The sequence below is a fragment of the Larus michahellis genome, chromosome 11 (assembly GCF_964199755.1).
Source record: "Larus michahellis chromosome 11, bLarMic1.1, whole genome shotgun sequence".
Lineage (NCBI taxonomy): Eukaryota > Metazoa > Chordata > Aves > Charadriiformes > Laridae > Larus > Larus michahellis.
Genome location: NC_133906.1, coordinates 5502878 through 5525232, shown reverse-complemented (window position 1 = coordinate 5525232; position 22355 = coordinate 5502878). Strand labels below are relative to the sequence as shown.

Sequence of the window (22355 nt, the reverse complement as noted above, 5' to 3'; positions counted from 1 at the left end):
TTTTTCACTGATTAACAACTTGAGGTAGAGTCCCAGGGCGTTGTGGGGTCCTCAGTGTTTGCTTCATGATGAATTTGGCAGCTGCTGCAAGCAAAGAACTGTTTCCTTCCACAAAAGTCAAAACCTTACCTCTGTGAATGGCAGTGTTGGCCCTCACCCCTACCTGATGTGAGATCTTCCCATGTTGGTTGAGAAGATCTCCCCCTGGTAACATTCTCTGTGAAAGGCAGAAGCTTCCAGCTCCCCGGGCTGGAGGGCAGCAGGGTCCTGGAGCCTTTCTCGCTCTCAGGGATAGGATACCACCAAAAACCATGTCATGGAGCTGCTCCCACTCTTATGGAGCTCAGAAAGCACCCGTGTATTTCTCCTGCATTTTAAGCTGATTGAATCTGCTTTTTTCTAACCACCCTGCAAAATACTAGCAACCAGTTCTTGGAGCCTGGAAGTCACTGTAATGTGACTTTAGCTTCCAGAGAAAAGTCATCCCTTTACACTTGCAAGATCAGATGAGGTAATATGATAAGAACGCAATGAAAGTAACACAGAGTTCAGGGCATTTTGCGAAACCCACTGGAGAACACAGTGAATTACTTCTGGACTGGGTTAGGTCTGTCTACAGGAATCTACATCAACCTTTTTATTCTACTGTAAAAAGCATTAAACAAAGATGGATTAAAATTTAGGTTATGAAAATAGCATTATGTATATGGGGTTTTGCAGCTAATTACTGAATTTGATTTTATTTTTTTTTTAAAAGGCATATGCAGACATGTTCACCTTTTAAAAAACAGCAGGGTAATGTTAGCAATTTAATTCCTAAATAAAATGTGGCATAACTTTGCATTATGGATCTGTGACCTTTAAATTTCTGTATCAAGAATTCACTTTTGTTTTGCACTAAAACGTATTCAATCCTGGGCTGACGCATCATACAATAAGGTTCAGCTTAGGAGGAATATTTACAGACAAATTACACTCCAAAAGTTAATTATATGTTAGAGGTGGGGTTGGCAGTACCATCTATTGCAAAGGTGATCTGACACTTCCCATTTATTTTTTTAATGTTTACTTTATAACATGGGCATGATTTAAAATAATGAACTGTCAGATGTCCTTTTCATGTTTAGAGGTAGATTCTTTTTTTTTTTTTTTTTTTTAAAAAAACAAAAGAAGTTCACCTATTCCAGGAAATAAAGCTAACCAAAATACCATTTTTCTCATATCTCAAAAGTCTGACAATGCTGCCCAAAGCACTCAAATAAATTCTGATTTCAGGTTTGCTAATTGGTAACTACCATGTAAGGTGCTTTGTTTAAAGGATACATCTTTCCCTGGGAAAAATCTGGAAGGATTTGGCTGAATTCTTAAACAAAGAGATTTAAAATGCCTGCGACAATCCAAGGAGACTGGCAAGACATATTTTTTTGGAAAAATCTGTATTTTAGCAGCTAATTTTCCAGAGATTTTTTCACTTCATATTCTTCTTCAGATGACATCTTCCAATGTTTCTCAAGACGGTGCAGGACACTGAGCTACAGACTGTACAAAGTTTGGGACTGGGCACATTTCTCTATCCAAATATCTACTCTGCCAATCCCAGGCAGTGTTAAGAAGTAACGTCCTTGGCTGGGTAGAGAGAGGGCCCCAGAGAGATCTGCGAAGGCTCTAAAAACCAGCTCAAGACAATGCAGTGGAGTAACTGTGCGTGAGGGCTGGGAGTGGAGCCTGAGTGAGAAGAGTAGGAGTTTTGTCAGCGACTAGAGAGAGGTAGAGAGAAAAGGGACAAGACACTGGCCTTACGCTGAGGCAAAACACGGTGAGAACAGAAACCACGCTGAATCAGGGGATGAAGAACCCAGCAAGGGATTGGGACAAGAGTCCAACTGAAAATTATTATGTGAATATGTAATTAAAGACTATTCTCACATATACACACTGGAGCAACCCTAATATGTCAATGCCACACCTGTGAGTACTTCCCTTTGGAATCTTATTAGAAAACGCAGGAGACACTGATATGCCACAACACACATACAGACATGGACAACTGATGGAGCCTGAGCGCCAAAAGAACAAATGTGAGCGTACACCCAGAATGCAAGTAAAACCTGAATCCTTCTTAAGGTCCAATTTACAGACCACCTCAGAGCATTTATGTTATAAACCAAAGCTACGCTTAAGCATAATGTAAGATGAGGAGGCACCAAGATGAAACACCCATCAAGAGGAACAAAGAGCTAATTCCTTTCTCTCTGGAATTATGCTGGAGCTTTACTAGCCACAGTGGAACTTTCTTTGCAAATTTCCTTGACGTGGATCTGTCACCAGCCTTAAACTGAAGTAAAGGACAATCCAAGGGCAATCATTCAAATACCCATTAATATATTCAGCTTCCAGATATTCAGATTCATTTCAGGAGAAAGAGAATTACAAAGATTAAATAAAGAGAAAAAGAAAAAAAAAGCTGATCTAGGCTGATGGTCTGCCACTGCAAAGCTCTAAATTGTTTTCTGAAGCCTAGAAAGCAATGCCATTTCCAGACAGATTCCTCCACATGCTGTTTTCCTTTAACACTTGAACAGACAAGGAATATGAGACAGAATCGGTATTGCCAATCAAATAACGGTAAAATTTCTAGTCCCTTCTACACCCTGAAAAAATGGGATTTTGATCAGTATTCTTCCTCATTAATTTAATAGCAGCAGTAGGCAGTCAGACTTAATGAAGAGTACATACACCACATTCCTGCCACACACAGAGACCTGCTGCATTAAGACCATTAGCAGTGGCAATCCCTGGTATTTCCCTACATTTCCCTTCTTGCATGATGGAGAGAGGTCTATTATTAACAGAAGGATACTTCATAAAGGCCAAATAACAACATAGAAGGAAAGGGGTGTTTGTTTGCTTGTTTGTTTTTTCCTGTTAACCCTTCCCCTTCACAAAATGGAACTAGGAGAATTAGAAAAAAGAAGTCTAACCTGTCTTTTTAAGGATCAAGCTACTGAGTAAGGTTGAAATGTTGCTCCGCTTATATGAAAACCCACCCTTTTCAGAAAATCCCTTTATTCAAATTGAGATAGTTCTTGACAACATCAGGTAGAACAAAAGAAATTAGCTTAACTACAGACTACCTAAAGAGCCTCTGCTTGGAAGCTGCTAATAAAAATCCACATGAGAGAGACTTTTTATGAGGTGTAGGGCACAACTTCTTTTTGCCATCCATTTGAACTGCACCTGTACACCTCAGTTCTCATCGCCTACTAAGAACAGAGCAGAAAGATTTTTTGTTTCACAGGGAACACTCTTAAAAAAACTCTCGTTACTGTTTCATGCTGCATTTATGCATAACAGTACAGGTCTGTCGAGGCATCCCTCCCACCTGAGTGACTGATGGGAACAGGAAGGACAGCACCGTGACTTGCCTACAGTTAGTTTTAAATAAAATGAAAGAAATTATTCCAGCTATCACAATCCTCCAGTATTCAAAACACAAATCCTGAAGGTTTGGTGAGGACATTTACTATCTACTTACATAGACAACAGGGCACTCCAATGTCAACAACTTTTCTAATTGCACTATAGCTACAACTTATGGATAATTCATAAAATAGGACGCTAATGTATATGATTAGTTCCCCAAGTCTGGTGGCCTGTACTTGCACAAATACAACCCCCACTCCCATGCATCTGAAACTCTTGCAGAAATAAAGCTGTCATAAGAATCCAACTACAGTTGTCTCCAAATCCCCTGAGATCTTACATGGGTTCAAATGGCTAGGAAGCTCCCGATGGCAGAAACCACGCGAAATGAATGCAGAATGCAAAGCCTGGTTGGTTGGTTGGGTTTCCCTAAATTACCTTGACTCTAGCAATAAAATCTTACTAAAAGCAAACAGTTAGATGAGACATTAGCAATGGGGACATAGGGTTAAAACTTTAAATAACTTCATAAAGATCCATTTAGAAGATTATCAGGAGGTAATCTAACAAAACATTCTCTTTCCAAAACACAGCTTTTATTAAATATATACATTGTGCAGTGCCAGGACTCAGGCTGTTAACAGAATTATACAGATATATTTAAATGACTGATCTCTAGCTAATTACTTCTCCTCTGTAAAACAATAATGATCAAAAGAAGCTGCCATCATCTATATCTTACAATATTATTTTTCCTTGACTATTTCGAACAAACACACCAGTTGGAGTTGCACAATGCATTCAAAAGACAAAGCTAAAATGCTGAACTTTGCAGACATCTCTGGTAATAAGCATACATCTGAATAAATTCCAGGACAGAATTCCCTTCAGTCTCCATGAGTCAAAGACTTTAAGAAATATAGCCTAAAGAACACTGAAATGTCAGCCTAGGGATCTTCATCTGCCCCTGTGGTTTAACTGGGCCTGTCCATCTAACAGGCAACTCATTCAGTTTCCTTAAATTCACATTAAAAAAGTGATTTCTGCTACCACAGTACTACACTACAAAAAAAAAGCATCCCTTCCTCCTTCCTTATAATCCAAGGCAGCACGTATTCTAACAAGCAAGTGACTCAAACTTACATTTTTCTGAGGTTAGGCAATTTCTTGAAGAGTCCGAGGGCTTCCAAAACAGAAATATCATTGTCATTCAAACGCCTGATAGAAACAAAAAAAGAGACATTTAATACTTCACAGTCACTGTGACATACAGGGCTGCCACACAGAGAACTATGACCTTTGTTAAGCAAGACACTATCTGCCATATGTTGCCCAGACTCCTAGAGTGAAAAGAGTTTAGCTTTGAAGGAAAGGGAACATAGAAATGTATCTACAGTAAAAGCTCAGGATGCCTTTAAGAGTGCAATGCCAAAGGACAATGTCAGAATACCGCCTTCTTCCAATGCACAGGATAAGGGATTATTAACCTTAACGCCTTGTTTTCGTGACTAAATTTCTCTCCCACACCCTCCTACAGCAGACATGCAATTGGAGGTGGGGTTTGTGTAAACAGAAGGATCTGATTTCAGCTCCTTTCCCATCGAAGTCTACTGGTCTTCAAAATTAATGCAGAGGCCACTGTCTTGGCAGGCTTGGGATGCAAAATTCTTTGTCTGATTACATGTAACGCCATTTTTCTATGTAGAGACTTTGCTGTGTTTCTGGATGTCTGTCTCCAATTTTTCTGTCTTAACTTCAGATCAACAATTTTTATGGGGGTTTAAATCAATTGCCTTAAGTACAATAAATAGAATACTAACATAGAAAGAGAATTGTGTTTGAATGGGCTACTAATATAACAAAAGGTTCTTCGGTTATTAAGTAATAAACAGGTTTTCTCATAGTCTCTTTAGCAGTATATTATAATTCTGAATTCTGAAGAATCTCTAAAAGCAAATAAATTTCATAAAATCACTTATAGCTTAACAATACATTTTAGTAAGAGCCGTTTCACCCGAGTAGCAGGCACTGCTGAGATGGAATGGGTTCCTGAGCACAGATTTAACTCAGAAGGGTTAATCCATTTCTTAAATAAAAATGACCGGATGCAAAGACGAAGGACTCGGAGGTAGAATGGAAAGGAACCATACTGCCTGGGCCACATAACAGGTCAACACTTCAAGACGACACACATGGGGCAGCTGATGCACAGGGCCATGGCTCCTTTCTCATCCCCACAGTTGGTATGAATGCTAAGGAAGTAAGAGAATTGTGGTGCTTCTTTGAAATAAAATTAACTTCCCCTTTTTCACACAGGGATTAAAGTAGAAGGTGCCTTGGTCTGAGTCATGTTACAGCCTTTAAAAACTAGGAAAACCAACATGCCCTGCTGAGCACATCCTGGAGAGCCAGCACTTACAGATCAGTAGTATATTCAGGAAGGTGACTGGGTAACCGGGTGAGTTTTTGGTTAGAGCAGTCTACAATTGTTCCCTCGCAGCGACACTTCTCAGGACAGACAAGGTCCATGAAACACTTCCCAGTGAATTTACTTCTGTAATCCTCTGACCCTGCAATAAAAGGAGAATATATTCCAGAACACAGTTCCTGATAACTGCAGCAATCGGAGATTTTGTGGAATCTATTCTCAACACCGCCTCCTGTCAGCTCCCGGCTCCTGCACACGACTTTAATACTTGCCAAAGATTTTTGTTCCGCAATTTATCAAATTACTCCCCAGACTAGCCACTGGTTTTTCACCCCTTCCCTTGACAGATTAAGCCCTTGTCTAACCAGCCTACCTGTTAAGGTATTTTTTGAAGCACATCTAATTAGCTGTTGGAGTCTGCTTCAACTAAGCTGCAGCAAAGTCACTTCTTCCCATTTGGAATTTAGTCTCACAACAAGGAAAAGGGACCTCATGAAAGCAGGAGCTATCTTAGTGCATTCAAATGACAAAGGATTTTTAAAGATGTCATTAAAAAGCCCAAAATTTTTAGACGTCAGCTATTGGGAGTTATTTTTGAGAGCAATCTTTTATGAGAGAACCTTGTCAGTTTTCCAACAATGAGATACCTTTATTAACTATGTTAAACAAACAGCAAAGGAAAGTAATAGCAGTTTAAATCATTTTCATTTTAATTAAGGAACGGGTAGACCATACTTAGTGAGAAGCACTCCCTAATGTACCATTATACCATGATTGCCAGACCTCTTTGACTAGGTTTTTGACCCGTTCTAATGAAATGCTTTTGCAATTAGGCTCAGTGAACTAATCTGTCCTTTTCAGATTTGTTTTTTCTCTTTTAATAACAGCAGGTTGGAAACTTGATCTCTGTGTTTCAAGGAACCAGGAGTATTAATAAATGTGTATGTAAGCAAAGTGCTGCCAAGACCCCACCATGCAATACCTGCCCACTCACTTCATATTTCATAATGGAAGCCGCAGAATTGTCTCAGGAACCTTGTGTAATGCCCAGCAAACATAACCACCAAGAAGGATTTTTTAACTTTTCCAGAGTTTTAAAAGTCAATTGCAAGGCTTTCTCAGGAATGACCTGAGCAAGTGAAAACATCAATAAAAACTTCAACCTGAGCTGAAATTTGCTTTTAGAGACTTGATGACATTCATCACCTGCTTCCCCCTCTCAGACTGATAAATACACCACTGCTCTTTTTATGACCACGTACAATTTTCTGTAAGAAAAAAGAAGTCACCTAAACCCACCATGATTTTAATTTATGTTACACATTACCTGCACAGGATGATGCAGTGAAAGCAAGCAATTCTGCGGGCAATCTAACATTTTGATTCCACAGACACGCTTCAGTTTACTTTTGTAATTCCGAGCTAGATTATGAGAAACATCACATACAGCTTTGTACGCTACCACTTCTGTGGTGCTAAATGCTTCACAGGTTATCATGCTTATTGTAAATTATACATCTAAAGTGAGACCTAGCTACTGTTTTTTAGTTTGACAGCACAGCACTTAAAATATTAGGGCCACTGGGCATTTTAAAGTATTATAAAAATACTTTCTCCACATTACCATCATTTAACTCATCCTTTCAAAAAAACCCATCTGCTTTCCAGTCCTACAAATTCCAGGCTTGGTAGTCAGGCTAAAATGTCAAGTGATGAGCATACTATGGCTTGATTACAACAACATACAGCTATTCTTTCTTAGATTTATAAGACGGTACATTTGGTTGTTTATGATTCTTTGGAAATAATGCCAAAGATGAACAGTTTTTTTTGTTCATCTTTTTTTTTAATAAACAGAGTTTATTAAAACTGCTACAATACAGTACGCCCTGAAAAACCCACCAAATTTTTTCAGTGATCAGAATCTGTCTTGGAAATCCCCAAATTAACCCTTGAAGAAGCACTTCGAATTTTCATTGTAAAAGCTTTCTTTGTAAGAATAATCACAAATGTTATGAAGTTACACAGTGTAAAAATTTATTAAGTATAGTTTTCAGTCTACTGATGGATACAAGATTCATCTTCTATGGGAAAAAAGAAGCATGTGAAAGTAAGTGGAAAGCTTTATGAAGGAGAAAAAGGAGTATTATAACGTTAGAGGTTGAAATAACTTTTTGGTTTTCTTTCAAGCTTTCTGACAAAGTACATAAAGAATATTTACCACATTTTGACTTAGCAGTCTCGCTCTCTTGATGGCATACAACTTTCCACACCGCATCAGCTGTAAGAAGTTGATCTTGCCTGGGCATGACTCCACTGCCTCCACGCTTGCAACAGGGGAAAGCCCTCACAACTCAGCAGGAGAGGAAGGGAGCAAACATCACCTTCATGCTTTTCTTTCTTTTCCTCTCTCGTTTTTTTTCCCTTTTCCTTTTTTTTTTTCTAAATGAGTTTAAATAAGAGTTACCCAGGTAAGCGCTGAGTCAAAAGTAATCAATAGCATGTAGATGCTCAGCAAGTACTCAGTCAGTCATCTGTTAGACTGTGAGACAGCAGGAATCACCTGCCAAAGACCAGATACAATTTACTATTTGACCTGAGCCTTGAGATCCCTTGGACAGGTGGCTGCTCTGTGAAGATATTCCCATCTGGGATACTAATGTGAAACTCAGCCATCTGCTTGCAGAACTATTTAAGTGTGTATATCCATTTCTACACACAGGGCTTTATTAGTGTACTTCTGCAAGGCTCTGAGTGAACATGACAGGATTCAGGAAGTAAAATTAACCATCACATACATGTAGTACTTCTTGCACACTATAAAATCACCTGTGGAAAGCCATGGAAAAGAGATGCAAGACAGGCACAGAAGAAACATTTGGCTTCATCTTACTATTTCAGACAAGACGTTTGGTCATTTTATTACACCTGAAAGCATGCGTGCACTGTAGCTGAGAACTCTGTGAAGCTTGGCTGAACATAAAACATAACCTGGGAGATTCTAGTTATTTCCAAAATTAAAAGGAATTAAGTTTGCTGTAAAATAAGTAGCCAAGGCAACAGCAAGGTCTATGTTTAACTGAGAGCGACTGTGTTTATCTGAATTGCTAGTTACTCTGATAACTTTTTCATTTCAACCTACGTGACACCACTTTGCAATTCCTCAGTATCATTAAACAAACACACATGCCATTCTACAAAACGGCAGTACTGAGATAAAGAAACACCACATTTCCAAGTGCTCAAAAATTTTAGGTGGCTTTCTAATACCCACATGGAGAAATTAAGCAACAGAGACAATGACCTTTTTGTACTATTCTTCTTCTTAAGCATTGTTTAGCAAACCTCATTTCAGTTTTTACAACTTAGCTTTGCCCAAAGGAAGTAAAAAGAGTGCTGGATGATCTGTTCTGGAAAAAATCAAGCTGTTTCAACAGGGGCTTAAATACTGACCTGACGTATTCATTCTAGGAAAGATGAATCCAGCTGCCTCATATTTGGCACCAAAAATATCATCACAGAGATCACTTGGCCTAAAACTTGGACAAAAACCCCAGGAATCCTGACAGTCACTTCTTCATGTAACCACTGATAACAATTCTCGTAGGTTTTCAGGAAAAAAATAAGGTACGTTGTTTGTCATAAGTTCACATCGGTAGTATTAATTCTTGTCGGTAATTACAGCTAAAATCTAAGAATCTCAGATGCCCTTCTTATGATGGCTCAAAACAGATATGTAACAAATGTGCAAGATGAGGTAGTATTTCCATATAAGAAAAATTCTGTATGAGAATCTCTAAGTCCTTTATAAATAGGTGTAATTATCTCTACTTTCCATAATAGGGGAAGTTAGGCAGAAGTATGTTATAGATCTTATCTAAGCTGCCAAAGCTAAAAAGGCAAATTTGGGTATGCCGACTCAGCTTTGTACTATGTAACTATTAGATAATACTGTTTTCATACAGGCCATGTTACCCATGTCATTTCAAGAGATAAAAGATAATGCTTTGTAGACTCTTCTGAAGTTCTTTTGCAGTATACATTTTCATAATGAAATGCCAACATGTTAAGATCAGGTCCAAAGTTACATTAAGTAGCAGGCATTTTGTTACAGAAACAGAAGCCAAAGCGTACCTCAAGTAGAAGGACTCACTGGACAGCTCAAATAGAGAGACGCAGCTTACGTTATTTATAAAGTAAGAAGACAAAAATGATTTTTCATCTCTGTAGGTACGGCTGGAATCACCCTTGAATCATATTAATCAACAGGATGCCTAACTTCATTGTAGGAGCAATTAAATGGATTAATTACTTAGAAATGGTTATTCTGCATGCAAGCCCTCTGGAAAATCTGTCACAAACATCACTAGGGCTCCCCCCTGCAGTGTCCGGGAGTCTGGTTAAGCAACACTTCACCTTTTTCATTTTTCCTGTGAGAAAAGGGGAATCTCTCACCTTTTGATGCTTCTGAAAACAGCAGAAGTATCCCAGCATGCCATGCGGCAGGGAGTATGCAGCCTTCCATGGTGCTTGACAGAACCATGTTCAATTTGTATTGTTCTACCACATGGTTAGATCAAGCACAAAGGAAAACCCCATGGACAGCCAGAGTCAGAGTTAGGCAGCGCCAAAGAGAGAAGAGCGTTGAGAGGAAGCAGCATGGAGAAGCACAAGCTGAAGGTTCACGGAGAGCTGCTCTCCACTCCACCCATGCAAAAAGGTGCTGGATACAAGAGGTCATCCTTTACGCTACAACTGCAGGAACACCCTGGAGCACAATTGGGGTTAGTGTACAAGAACAGAGCCCAGGTGAATTCAGAGACAGAACTAATATAATAGAAAATACTGCCGAAGGACTGCAAACAGCTCCTTCCAGAAAGGATGTGCATCTTCCACCACATATTGAATGCTCAATCTACCCTGCTCTTTATTAGCTACTTACTCTCTCCTGGTGTCACCTTTCAGTATACATGCCATTTTGGTTTGCTCTATTTATTTAAATGCAATCTTAGACATACCACAGCTCATATTAATAATAGTAGATTCTGAGCTGATGGCCAAGCTCTGGCATTAAATGCTCCCCAAGCTCCCTTTGAGCCTGATTTCAGCTCCCAGTGGCCTTTCATGTTGGTGGCACTTACAGTGACAACCTGTAACTACCACTGCTTTTCTTTTTTTTTTTTTTTATTTTTTTTTCCTTTTCAACTGCACTTTACAGCAAGGCAGTACACGTGCTACTACAGACATATTAAGGGAAACAGGAGTATTTTGTTATTCTGTTTCTTGGCATAAGATTTGTTGGGTTTTGTATATCATTTGCAGACAGCATTCTCTCTCTTTCTGACATCCTGAATTATTTCAAACAACTTTACCTCTTGTAACTTATTCCTGCAACTTTGACATATAAAGTAGGGCATTCAGTTTTGGCTTGACTGCTCCCACTGAAATAAAACTCCCATTGACTTTAACGTCTGCAGAGCTATACCAGTGGTGAGTGCTTTTGAAAGTCACATCTCGAATGTTCTTACAGGCTTCACAAATGAGAGGGGAAGCGTCTGTCCCTCTGCAACCGCTCAGAACATTCTACTGGACTTCAGTGAAGGTCAATGCTTGTTCTTTTCAAAAAAATACAACTTTCCTTAGTAAAGGGTTTGTGTTGCCCAAAGAACAAAGTCAGCATCGAGCAGATTATTCATTGCCTACATGGAGAACAATCAAGTACTTGAGCAGAGATGACAGATAATAGAGCAAGGGGCTCTGCTTCACCATTTTGCTATGAACCAGCATTATTATGCAGGAAGTCAACACACAATTACCTGCGAACTCCAGAAAATAAGTACAGTGTTAATGCAGTCACCTCATACTGGGGATCTGCATACTGCAATGAAAATAAGACAATTTGATTTACTGTTTATCTTTACAATCTCAGAAAGAAACTAAAGCAGATTTTTAGAGGAACCTAACACAATAAACCTTCAATCCCCACAAGCTGCCAAACTAGCCAGAGTCCTAACTGATACAAAAATTAAATTATTAATTTTCTTTTGTGACTCATGCAACATGGCACAGAGTGGCATTAATTTTCTTCCATGATTCATTCAAAGTATGTGTAACCTGGAATCCACACCTCATTTATTTACAAATTGTATCTATAACTAGCATTCCTGCCAATAATTTTGTATGGCTCTAGCAAAGAAGGATGCAGAGTTCCATATCCTTACTCCCGCACTGGTTTAATAAAACAGCAATTCTGGGCTCTTCAAATAAATTCATCCACATTACTCTGTTAAACAATGAGAAGTAACAGTTCATATCTTCCAAAGACTTTTATATTATATACCGATTTTCAGTATTAAGTGGAATATCTGTAATAAACTCAGTAATTTCAGTGTCAATGAACTCTTTCAGTCCTACTGGAAACAAATGCAGTCAGAGCCCTGCAAATGTCTTCCTGAGAAATCCCTAGAGAATATTTTGAACAAGTCTCTATTCCTCTGTTGCACTAATTAAACATCGCTTACAATAACTGCCTAAGCTAATCATCAACTACAACGAACAAGAGGTACCAGCACACAAAGAAAAGTCTGCCAAAACATGAATTTATGGCCCCAGAATTCATAAGAGGCAAAATACTCCATAGGCACAATTCTGGCCTTTCTGCTTGTTGCGGACTATTGCAAATAATGTGCAGGAACATAGACACCACCTCCTCTTTTTTTTTTTTTTTAAATGGAATAATAAAAAAAAAAGGCAAGCACACTAATTTGTAAATTACATTTAAAAAAACCCCAACTTCTGTAAGCCTTTGGATCATTTGGATCATAAGATCATTCTGCATAAATGTTTAAAAAAAAATAATTGAAAAAAGAATGATCATATCTGCAGATATTTGCCAGTTTTCATGAAAACCCCCACCCTTTAGATACACTCTGCTCCCAAGCAGCGTTGTCTGGTTTGCTCTTACTGCTCTTCACCTCTGGTAATCTAAGATCTGTTCGTTTATCAGTCACTGAATCTGCAGATGGCTAAGAATTTGTATATAGGACCCTATTTTTAACTGTCCCATCAAGCTGTAACACCTCAAGGAGACTGCCGCAGTCTCCAAAGAGTCAGATAAAAATTTATTGTCCAACAGCAGGCTCAAACGTTCTTGCACTGGTTTTAGCTGACTAGCTCTCTTCATGCCAATGCCTCTCCAATTATTTTCTTTATCCTATTCAAGTGACCATTATACACACAAAAAAGTGCTAACTTTGCATCTCTGGTGTTGTTCAGCTGAATCTCAACACTTGCAATGGCAATGTGAGAGAGGAGAACAAACTTCGTCCCACCTTAGTTTTTGAGGTATCTGAGTTACAAGAGTAATCACTCAGCTTTCTGCCGTAGCTAATGAAGACACCTTCAGAGGACAACTCAGATCTCAAGTGAGGAATCTATGTAGCTCTGTATGCTGCCTATGTGGGGAATCGAGGACAACTGTGTTATTTGGATGCCTAAGTGATCTGGATGTATCTGTGACTCAATATTCATCCTCCCTCTTTTCATTGCCTCGTTACTATAATTGCAAATAAGGATGTTGGCTGGTGACAAAGCAGTTCAGATGTTTAGTTTTTTTGAAGACTACTTCAACTTAAAAATAAAATAAGACACAGACTTAAAATAAACTTTTAAACTGTGACACATCAATTTCCTTTCTTATTAAGAACCATACTCTCTGCCAAGCAGACCCACCTGCTCCCTGTTAAGCTTCTGCTTCCTTTAGTAAAATGGTTTCCATTCTGCCTGATTTTCCCCTGCTGCAGTGCAGGAAACCTTCCCCATAGTGTTCATCCTGAGCTAATGAAGGGTTAGAGTAACCCTAATGACACAAAATATTAACATAAAGATCTGAATTGCTATCAAAGATTTACAGAAAAGGGAGGGCTATAATCAGTATACAGTACAGCCAAATGACTTTTTCAACAAGAACATTTCTACAGTACAAGGGAATTTAGCTCCATTACTATTAGTCATAGCAGTCGCGTTGTGTTCTCTAACGTCTTCGACTTCAGAAAAATTTCATGCAAACCAAAGGTCAAATATACACAGTTACAGCAGTCAGTGAAGACTCAGGTTCATAATTACGAATTCAGTCTAGGATTTAATCTGCAGGTGATTTGCTGCTGTTAAACAACCTTCCATTCAGACAGAATTATTCTTACGCACAACAAACGCTTATCCTCAGCTTCATTATATGCAGAGAGCTTCTGAAGGTACTTTTGCTGAGTTTTTGTGTTTTTCAGGGGGGGGAAAAAAACAACAAACAAACCACAAACCATTTAACCGAATAAAAACAAAACAAAACCCACAAAGAAAGCCGCACAGAAAGAAATCTGAATGCAGTTAATTTTCCAGTTGTCCAGATCATAGGCAACCTTTCATATTCCTTTCTCTCAATCCGCTCAAGCAAAAGCCCTGGTGAGCAAAACTGCTGGAGCTTGGCCTCAGACAAGATTTACTCCAAACGTGACCAGGCCTAGAGCATCCTGTGCAGGACCGCCAATCCCCACCACTGTCACCTCCAGCATGGACAAGTGCTGGAGCTTGGTGCCTGCTCAGGCAGGGCTGCCGGAGACCAGCACGCTGAGGGCAGGCATCATCACGAATCCCCGAGCACGTGTCACTGCAGCACTGTAACAAGGCAGACAGGAGCAGGTGGATATCAATGCTTTTTATCAAACAGACAATGCTAAGGGCAGGAATATGAATACATAGTCTGTAAATGACTATTTGCTTTCTAGATATGGAAGGAATTGGCAAAGTTGTCACCAGAGTGATGGGCAAATTACAGGAACAACTGGAGAGTGTTTCCATCAGATGAATTATGTAAGATCTGGATTAAATTCACCTGCCTTTCATGACTTTTAAACACTGGTTGAGGAGTAGCAATACATTGCACCTTTCATTTCGAGAGCTCAAAGAGCTTAAACAGTGCTTGCATGTCACTAAGAGCAGAGAAGGGGATAACCTAGGGAGCCCAAGGGACAGGAAATGTATGAACAGCCCCAGGGACCGGACAAAAAGCCCTGAGGCGCAGCCTGTGTTCTCCTGACTGGGAATACTCTGTCCATTGACGTTCTATGCTTCTAAGGCTGAAACGCAGAGAAGAGAGAAGGAAATTTCAGGTGATCACATGTAATAGGAACTCTGTTCCAAAGTAGACAGGTAACCCAAGAAAGGTGAATATGTATGAAGACAAAGACTGGAAAAACACATAAAGATTTAGGAGGAAAACTGCAATTAGCAAGAAAAGGTTTTAACAAATGCCTTTGAAAATTACGAGTGAACAAACAGCAACTACATTACTACCTAATAACAGGACATCACACAAGAGAGATGAGACTAGCCCTAAATATGCATGCTCTGGATCCATACGAATCACGGAGGCTGACTTTGATTTGGGTTGGGTTAACAAGGAGCAGTGTCCAAAAAGGTGAGAATTGTGCTGGCAGATGGTTCGTTGTCCTCCTCCGCCTGTTCCCTGGGCTTTTCATTTGTACAGCACTACGTGGAACTTAAGTAACTAATTAAAGTCAAGTCATATACAATGTATGCCCCAATGCAAGAGGAAGCAGGAAGACAGGTTTACTTCATAGTATTTCAAATAGTAACCTTATTTCTAAGATTCTTATGTCTAAGAATTAGAAGATAAAAAGCTTTTGTGATGTGATGCTCATAGATATACATAGGCTTTGATCATTATCCGAAGTGGTTTGTGTTGGTATGGTAGGTGTAACTTTCACCACTTTTGAAATACGCTATACTGAAAAATGCAAATGTATCACAGGGCAAAAAAAGATATACGGCTGAATACAAGGGCAGCTCTCTGCAAAAGCTATTTCATACGCAGTGTCACACAGCAACCAAGCATCTGCCAACTCCTGAAGTGACAATAAGCTACCACAGAGACAACACAATCTGCTCATAGATTCATTTCCCTTCCTCCTAAAGCCCAGTGCTGCTTTAGAAAACAAAACTGCCGTGTAGTGAACTTAATCAAATGCTACTGGGCAGAAGATTTTTGTTGTTCTTTCCCCACCACCCCCTCCCCAGTCCTACTAAGAATGGGAGCCTCCAGTGACCTATGGCTGGCAAGTACCATTGGATCCTTAGGTGGTCATAGCGGGCAGATGCAGCCAAAAAGAAAATGATCATCAGAATTTTACTGTTGCCACTGAAAATGACAGTATTTCCCTTTTCTAAACAGAAGAGACAGAGAATTAGTCACAGCCTGTTCCTCCAACTTCTCTTTCAAGAAAAACCTTTTCTGGTCTCGGATTCTATAGCTGTGGGAGAGACTTGAGCAAGGGGGAGGTTTATTACTTTTTGGTGCGTCACATTAAATGGAAGGCAGAAAAACATGGGAAATAGTATCTATTGCAATCTGAGGCTTAAACATATTTGATCGTATATTCAATAGCTTTGCTTGTCTCACAGCCCCGGGCAAAAACATGCCCCTTTCCCTGCTGTTCCTTCATTTCATGCTGTAATGCTTCCAATTCTCCTTTTAAAAATAATTATGTACATTATCTACCTATTGCACAGAATCTCCTTGCTATGGCCACTCATAACCTTTGCAGATGTTGCTCCATCATTATCAGTAAAAGCTTGAGTCATTTAGTTCAGGGAGGAAATAGCATCTGGGAAAAGTGCCTCGAAAGTAAGTTAAAAAAGAAGACAAGTTCTTGCTAAATACTATTTAAAAGGATGGTGGGGAGCTGGAATAAAAACGGAAGGAAACAATATGCAGAACTAAGTTTTCTAGATTATTTTTTTTTTTTTTTACTATGCTCCATAGTTTTGTCTTCACGGTTAATTAATCAAATACAGTTCAATTTAGTCCATCTGCATTTCTGCCATGTGTCCTCTTGACATTACCTTCTTGATGTTCCTCTACCATTCCAGACTGATGACAGTCCCCTGTACGATACTTTGTAGAATCCAAATGAATGTGGAAAACACACAGATTGTTTCAGGACAACCTCAGAATTTTGTGACTTCAGAACTGGCCCTTTCCCTATGTCAAAGTATTAAGCTCACCTAAGTTTAACTACCCATGGGTGTGATCCTGACACTGGCTGAGTACCTCTGCTCCCACTGAGCTCACGCTTTCTGTGCATCTGCATCCCTTCTTAAGGGTCAGGACAAAATCCCTTACATTGCTTCCTTAACCAACCCCTCATATTCACTGCTTTTTCCACAACAAAACCATCTTTCTGACCACTGACATGTACTAAATGTATTAAAAAACTACATGAAAATATCAGGACCCTGAAACAAGAACCCTTTGAGAACAGAGATGCACATTTACAAAAGGATGTAAAATAAAAATTCTTTTCTCGGACAATGAGCAAAAGATGAAAAAACTAGACAGGGAGAATCCCACAGCCAGAAAGGACACTGACAAGTTACTAAGCATTGCCATCCCAGTGGGACTGTGCAGGCTTATCCCTGGATAAGACAAAGCACTGCTCAATAGTCTGACTTCTGAATGATGAAGATTCATTTCTCCTGGACTTTTTTGCACACCGACCTGCTGCGTTAAATCCTGGGATGAAACATATTCCTCAAGATGAAAACATGGAAAATTCCTGCTAAATGCCAAGTATGAAGCAGCCATGATTCAAAGGGACAACTTGAGTAGAACAGGTGCCAAGGATGTCTGTTCTCTGGACTGATTTACAAACTAAGATTCTTCTAAACCATTAGACATTCCCCCGTCTCATGTGAGCAGACAGTGAGTCGAGTTCAATGTATCTCATCGCCATCTGGAAACCCTATAGGCAAGGATACCTTCTCTATTGAGCTTTTGAATAGAATTAGTTTTCATCCAGCTGAAATCTTTGTTCTGAAGCTGCACAATCCCTGCTCTCGTCCTTCATAAGTCAGGTTTATGCCTTTTCCATGTGGTTTTGATATACTCATAGAACTGGAGACCAAGGGAAAAACAGCCTAATGCCTCAAGGAAAGGACCCCCAGGATAAGAACTCACACAAAATAATATTCTCAACATCACCAGGTACTGCGTTCTGTGTTGTTGCTCTTCTTAGCTATGACCTTTCATAAACGATATCAGATGGTGTTTGCCTTATCCAATAGCCTGTACCATTGTTCAAGGCATGCATGCATATACATAACATTAATTTCTCCAGCCTATTAATAAAAGCAGAAGAAAATAACAATGGCAAATTGGGTACAGATTTAAACGTATCTGTTTCTGCAGTCTACTCTCCTTTCTAAATTACATTTATGCATTTTCATTTCCAGTTTCTTTAAATATAACTATTACTGACTAATTAACTTGTTACTATGATGGACACAATCCAAAAACCTAGATAAAAGTATGTCATAATTTCAGTTCTGGTTATAAACTTTGTGGCTTGAGTCACAAGTGATTGAAGACTTTAACAAGCATGCCCAAGAAAACCTGACTGCAAATGAAGTTATCTTTATTTTATTTTCCCCATAAAGAGAAGGTTTAGCTCAGCATATTGCTCGCAGAGATACACAAAGCACAACGGATTGTTTTGGGCTGCTGCCATTCAGTTTCATGCTGCATCCCCGTCTAGAGTCATTAATCTTTTACCACCAGGAACACAATTAATCATGGGTTTGGGTTTTTTTTTTTCAGAGGAAAAAGACAAAAATAATAGTGATTTTTACAGAAAACACTGTAAGGTACTCCACCAGTAACAGTCATTTTTCTTCTCAGTACACACTAATAGATTTGCTCATGGAAACCTGCTTGTCTTTACAGTATACAAAAACGCAGTAATCCAAAATACATATAACCAATAGAAAAAATACACGAAGAAGCAGTCTGCTTACTTGTGCTGTGTAAGGCAATAAATGTCCTTTTATTGTTAGTAAAACTAACAGCTGGGCCATAAATAAAGAACTGAGAGGGTAGAGAAAAAGACGTTTATGTTACTTCAGAGGTTATTTTCAGGTGGAAACATTTTTCCATCTAGCTCACAACACAAAATCTTTGCCTAAACTATGATGCAAGTTTTGATTAAAAACTTACTAAACCCATAAATCTTACCAACTCCAATGGCAATCCCACTTTAATTAGTGCATGTTACTTGTGGATATATAAAAACAACCAAACTATAGAAGCACGTGGATCGATGCCATCCCCTCACCCCCAGCTTCACACACATGCTAGGTCAGAAAAGCCCACTGCCAGTTGTATAAAAACCTCAGTCATACTGTTCTCAGCCGTTTATGTCTGAGAACGTACTGGAGCTCAGCTCTCGTTAAGGTCAATTAGAGTTCTGCTCAAATACAAATGATGATCCAGCCACCTTCCACCCCTTCAAAATATAACATTTGCCACATGGATTCATATACATCTTCATAGTTTTCCTTAGACATTTTATAACCTAGTAATTCTTTAAAATTAAATGTCACAAGCTTTTCTCTTTTTTCTTTTCTTTGTTTTAAAGAGACACAAAGAAGACAACTGCCCTCCTTTTTTTTTTTCTTCCTTTTTTTTTTTTTTTTTTTTTTTTTTTAATCCATAAGGTAATTGGCTTTCTGGAGAACTAACTGAATTTTCCAAATTTAATTTTAAAAGATGCTCCATAATATCCATTATAGCAAACACTGTCCTGCAGATTTGATTAGTAGGCTCTCTGGACCTGCTTATTTCTGAATTGAAAGTGCAGTACAGCCTGGATAAATGAATTACCTGAGCAGCGGAACTTCTTGCTCTTGATCTGGCTGATTCGTTTGTTGGCAAGGCGACGCGGATTGCTGCATCGAGCGCCGCTGGTTTCTATCGGATTATCCTGCAGGTAATCAGCCAGCCACTTCAAATGGCAGTCGCACACAAATGGATTCTGAGCTAAATGTCTGCGAGAAGGATGGGATGTTTAATCAGAAGTGACCTGTGACACTGTACTCCATCACTGTTTTTCACAAACGCAAACCTGAAGAGTGGAGTAATTGAATAAGCTTCCAAAAACCCAGGCCTGGCGGAAACCACACAGAGCTGCACATGAATGGGAGAATTCTGTGAGCTATCACATTTCATAGCTCATTAAGTCTGCTGCAAGTCCTTCCACAGAGGAAACAAAAAATTAAGATAGCAAAGCCTGCTTTAAAGGACACACACTTCCCATCTACAAAGTCCAGTGTTTTCTCCTGAAAGCTTGATATGCTGCCTTTTGAGAGAAATGTACCTTTTTAGATGCACCTGACCTGAAGATCATTTTGTATCCTGGTTTAAAAGAAATTTTATTGGCAAGCTCAGTTTTCTAGGGATCAAAATGAAAATTAGTAAAATGCCTTGGATCTGTGGGCAAAGCCAGAAGCGATCCAGAGGTCTTTTCTCAAGAGCGAAATTGATATTTACATATACTCATCATGCGTAATAGTATTTCCCTTATACATATTTTTTCCTGGACGAAAAATTTTTACTTTTGAGACTGAACTGTTTATGCAAGGTAGAACTTGACTCTCTCCTTCACCAGAATTTGCACAATGTATTTCACACACAATTGGAAATAGGTATTATAGCATTGATTTTAACTGGATATCCAGATATTGTTAATAGAAATCTGCTGGAGGATCTTGGAGAGAAACAGCGTTTCTCTTGCTGCTGTTATGATTCATTCCGCTTGACGAAGTTGAGCACTATATCAGCAGAGTTTGTCAGGTCTGTCTCAGAGCCTGACTCTGATCTCAGTTAACTTGCACCGGTCCCTCTAACTTCCCGGGGAGCAGGACACGGCTCTCCAATAACTCCAAAAACAGTTTAAAAAAAGACAGATGTCGAAATTTGGTTTGGACAGAGGTGTAAAGTTATAGCTTCACAAGAACTCTGCACTGTTACTGGTAGTGTGTTTTTTCCACCTGTAGAAACTTAATTTCTTTTCTGTTTGCAGTTATATTTATGAACTGTCACTTAACAGAATAAGTATAAAAACCAACAGGGCAAGGGCTGTCAAGGAGTGGGAAGTGAGAGCACACATAGCAGAAAGTGCCTGAAGAAACTGAAGATTACTGTTGTAGTAGAGCCATTCCTGATGTGAAAGGTCCAATGAACAAACAAGCATATAGAGACAGGATATGGGACTGATTTTGTAGCTCTAGAAAAAAGGCAGAAAATGGTAATCACTTGGACTACTAAAAATGGGAGAATGAATCAAACCATTTAATGAAAAAGTGTCTTGGTGTGAAGCAACAAGTCCATTCTAAGCCACCAGGAGTGGCAATAAAACCCCATGGAAACCAGGGAGAAATTTTCATACCTTAAGGGGTGTTACCTGTTGTTTAACTTGACAAATCTTGTATACCCCTGTAAATGAACTTTCTTTATCTCCCTTGTTTCCATATCTATGTACATACATAGCATGTTGCAGCAGAAGAAAGCACAGTAGAGGTGGAGAGGCAGGACTTGGGGGTGGGGGGCGTCTGTACGTGATTATTGTAATGTCTTAATGGTTTGCAGCAATACATACTGGCCAGATATCTGCTGGGAATTAAGGTTGTGCTTATGGCTGCCTGAGGAGGTAGCAGGCACCCTGCTGCTAGAAATCATCTCATTTTTATATGAATTAAAACACTTACAAAACTAATTTGACCAATACATTGCCAGTATTAAAATATATATGTGCATGTGTATACGTACATTTCCAGTACTAGAATATATATATGCATATTGTATATGCATATACATACACACACATATATATTTTAATACTGGAAACACATATACTTACACACTCCATAAACACACAGAGTTTTATATCTATATATGCACACACGAATATATATAAACACACATACACAATATTGGGTGAGGGGGTTCTTCCTTGTTTTTCATTTATATCAGGCTGCCAACTCCAGCTCTGAAGGAGTACTATTCACTTTATTATCTTACTACTCACAGCTTTAGGATGAAGCCTTCTGTAAAATATCGAGTCATTTCTATTCTTTTGTTTCCAATTTTGCTTCTGATCCCTCTTCTCCTAATGCCTCCGATTCAAAGACTCTCAGAAGATGTTTAGTGGATTTTCATTATGGATCAAATAATACAATGTATCATTTCCCTTAAGTGGAATATCAGCTGAAAATATGGTTTCAGAAGTCACCAGCTGTACAGTAGGACCCAGATCCAGTAAGGATCTCACTAGTTCATTAAAAACTGTTAGGCAATGGTTTTAATAGTATCTGCTGTTCATGCATTGCAGAGTCAAATTTACATATTATCTTCCCAACAAACAGTATGAATGAATTACTCTGGGAGCTCAATACACTTATGACATTTCTGTCACTACAGGCAGGCTGCATCGATAGCTGGCTGTGCCAAATTTATGCAACGCTTCTTTTTCTTACTCCTTTTATTTCTGTCAGAAAAGGAGGGGCTACTACCTTGGGGATCTCTTCCAAATTGTCTTAATGTCAGACATTTTGCCTTTGCAAAGACAGGGCAACATCTTTGGGAGGAAAAGAGAGA

The 22355-nt window shown here is 39.1% G+C and overlaps 1 protein-coding gene across 1 annotated transcript in view; it reads right to left on the bottom strand.

The window, feature by feature from the left end:
- Window positions 1-22355, bottom strand: part of SLIT3 (slit guidance ligand 3) — a 522490-nt gene that overhangs the window by 119977 nt on the left and 380158 nt on the right. Inside the window, exons 13-15 of the mRNA XM_074604436.1 lie at window positions 19584-19765; window positions 5843-5993; window positions 4567-4641 (exon numbers count right to left, since the gene is read on the bottom strand). Coding sequence (XP_074460537.1) covers window positions 4567-4641; window positions 5843-5993; window positions 19584-19765 — 408 coding nt within the window. The remainder of the gene's footprint in view (window positions 1-4566; window positions 4642-5842; window positions 5994-19583; window positions 19766-22355) is intronic.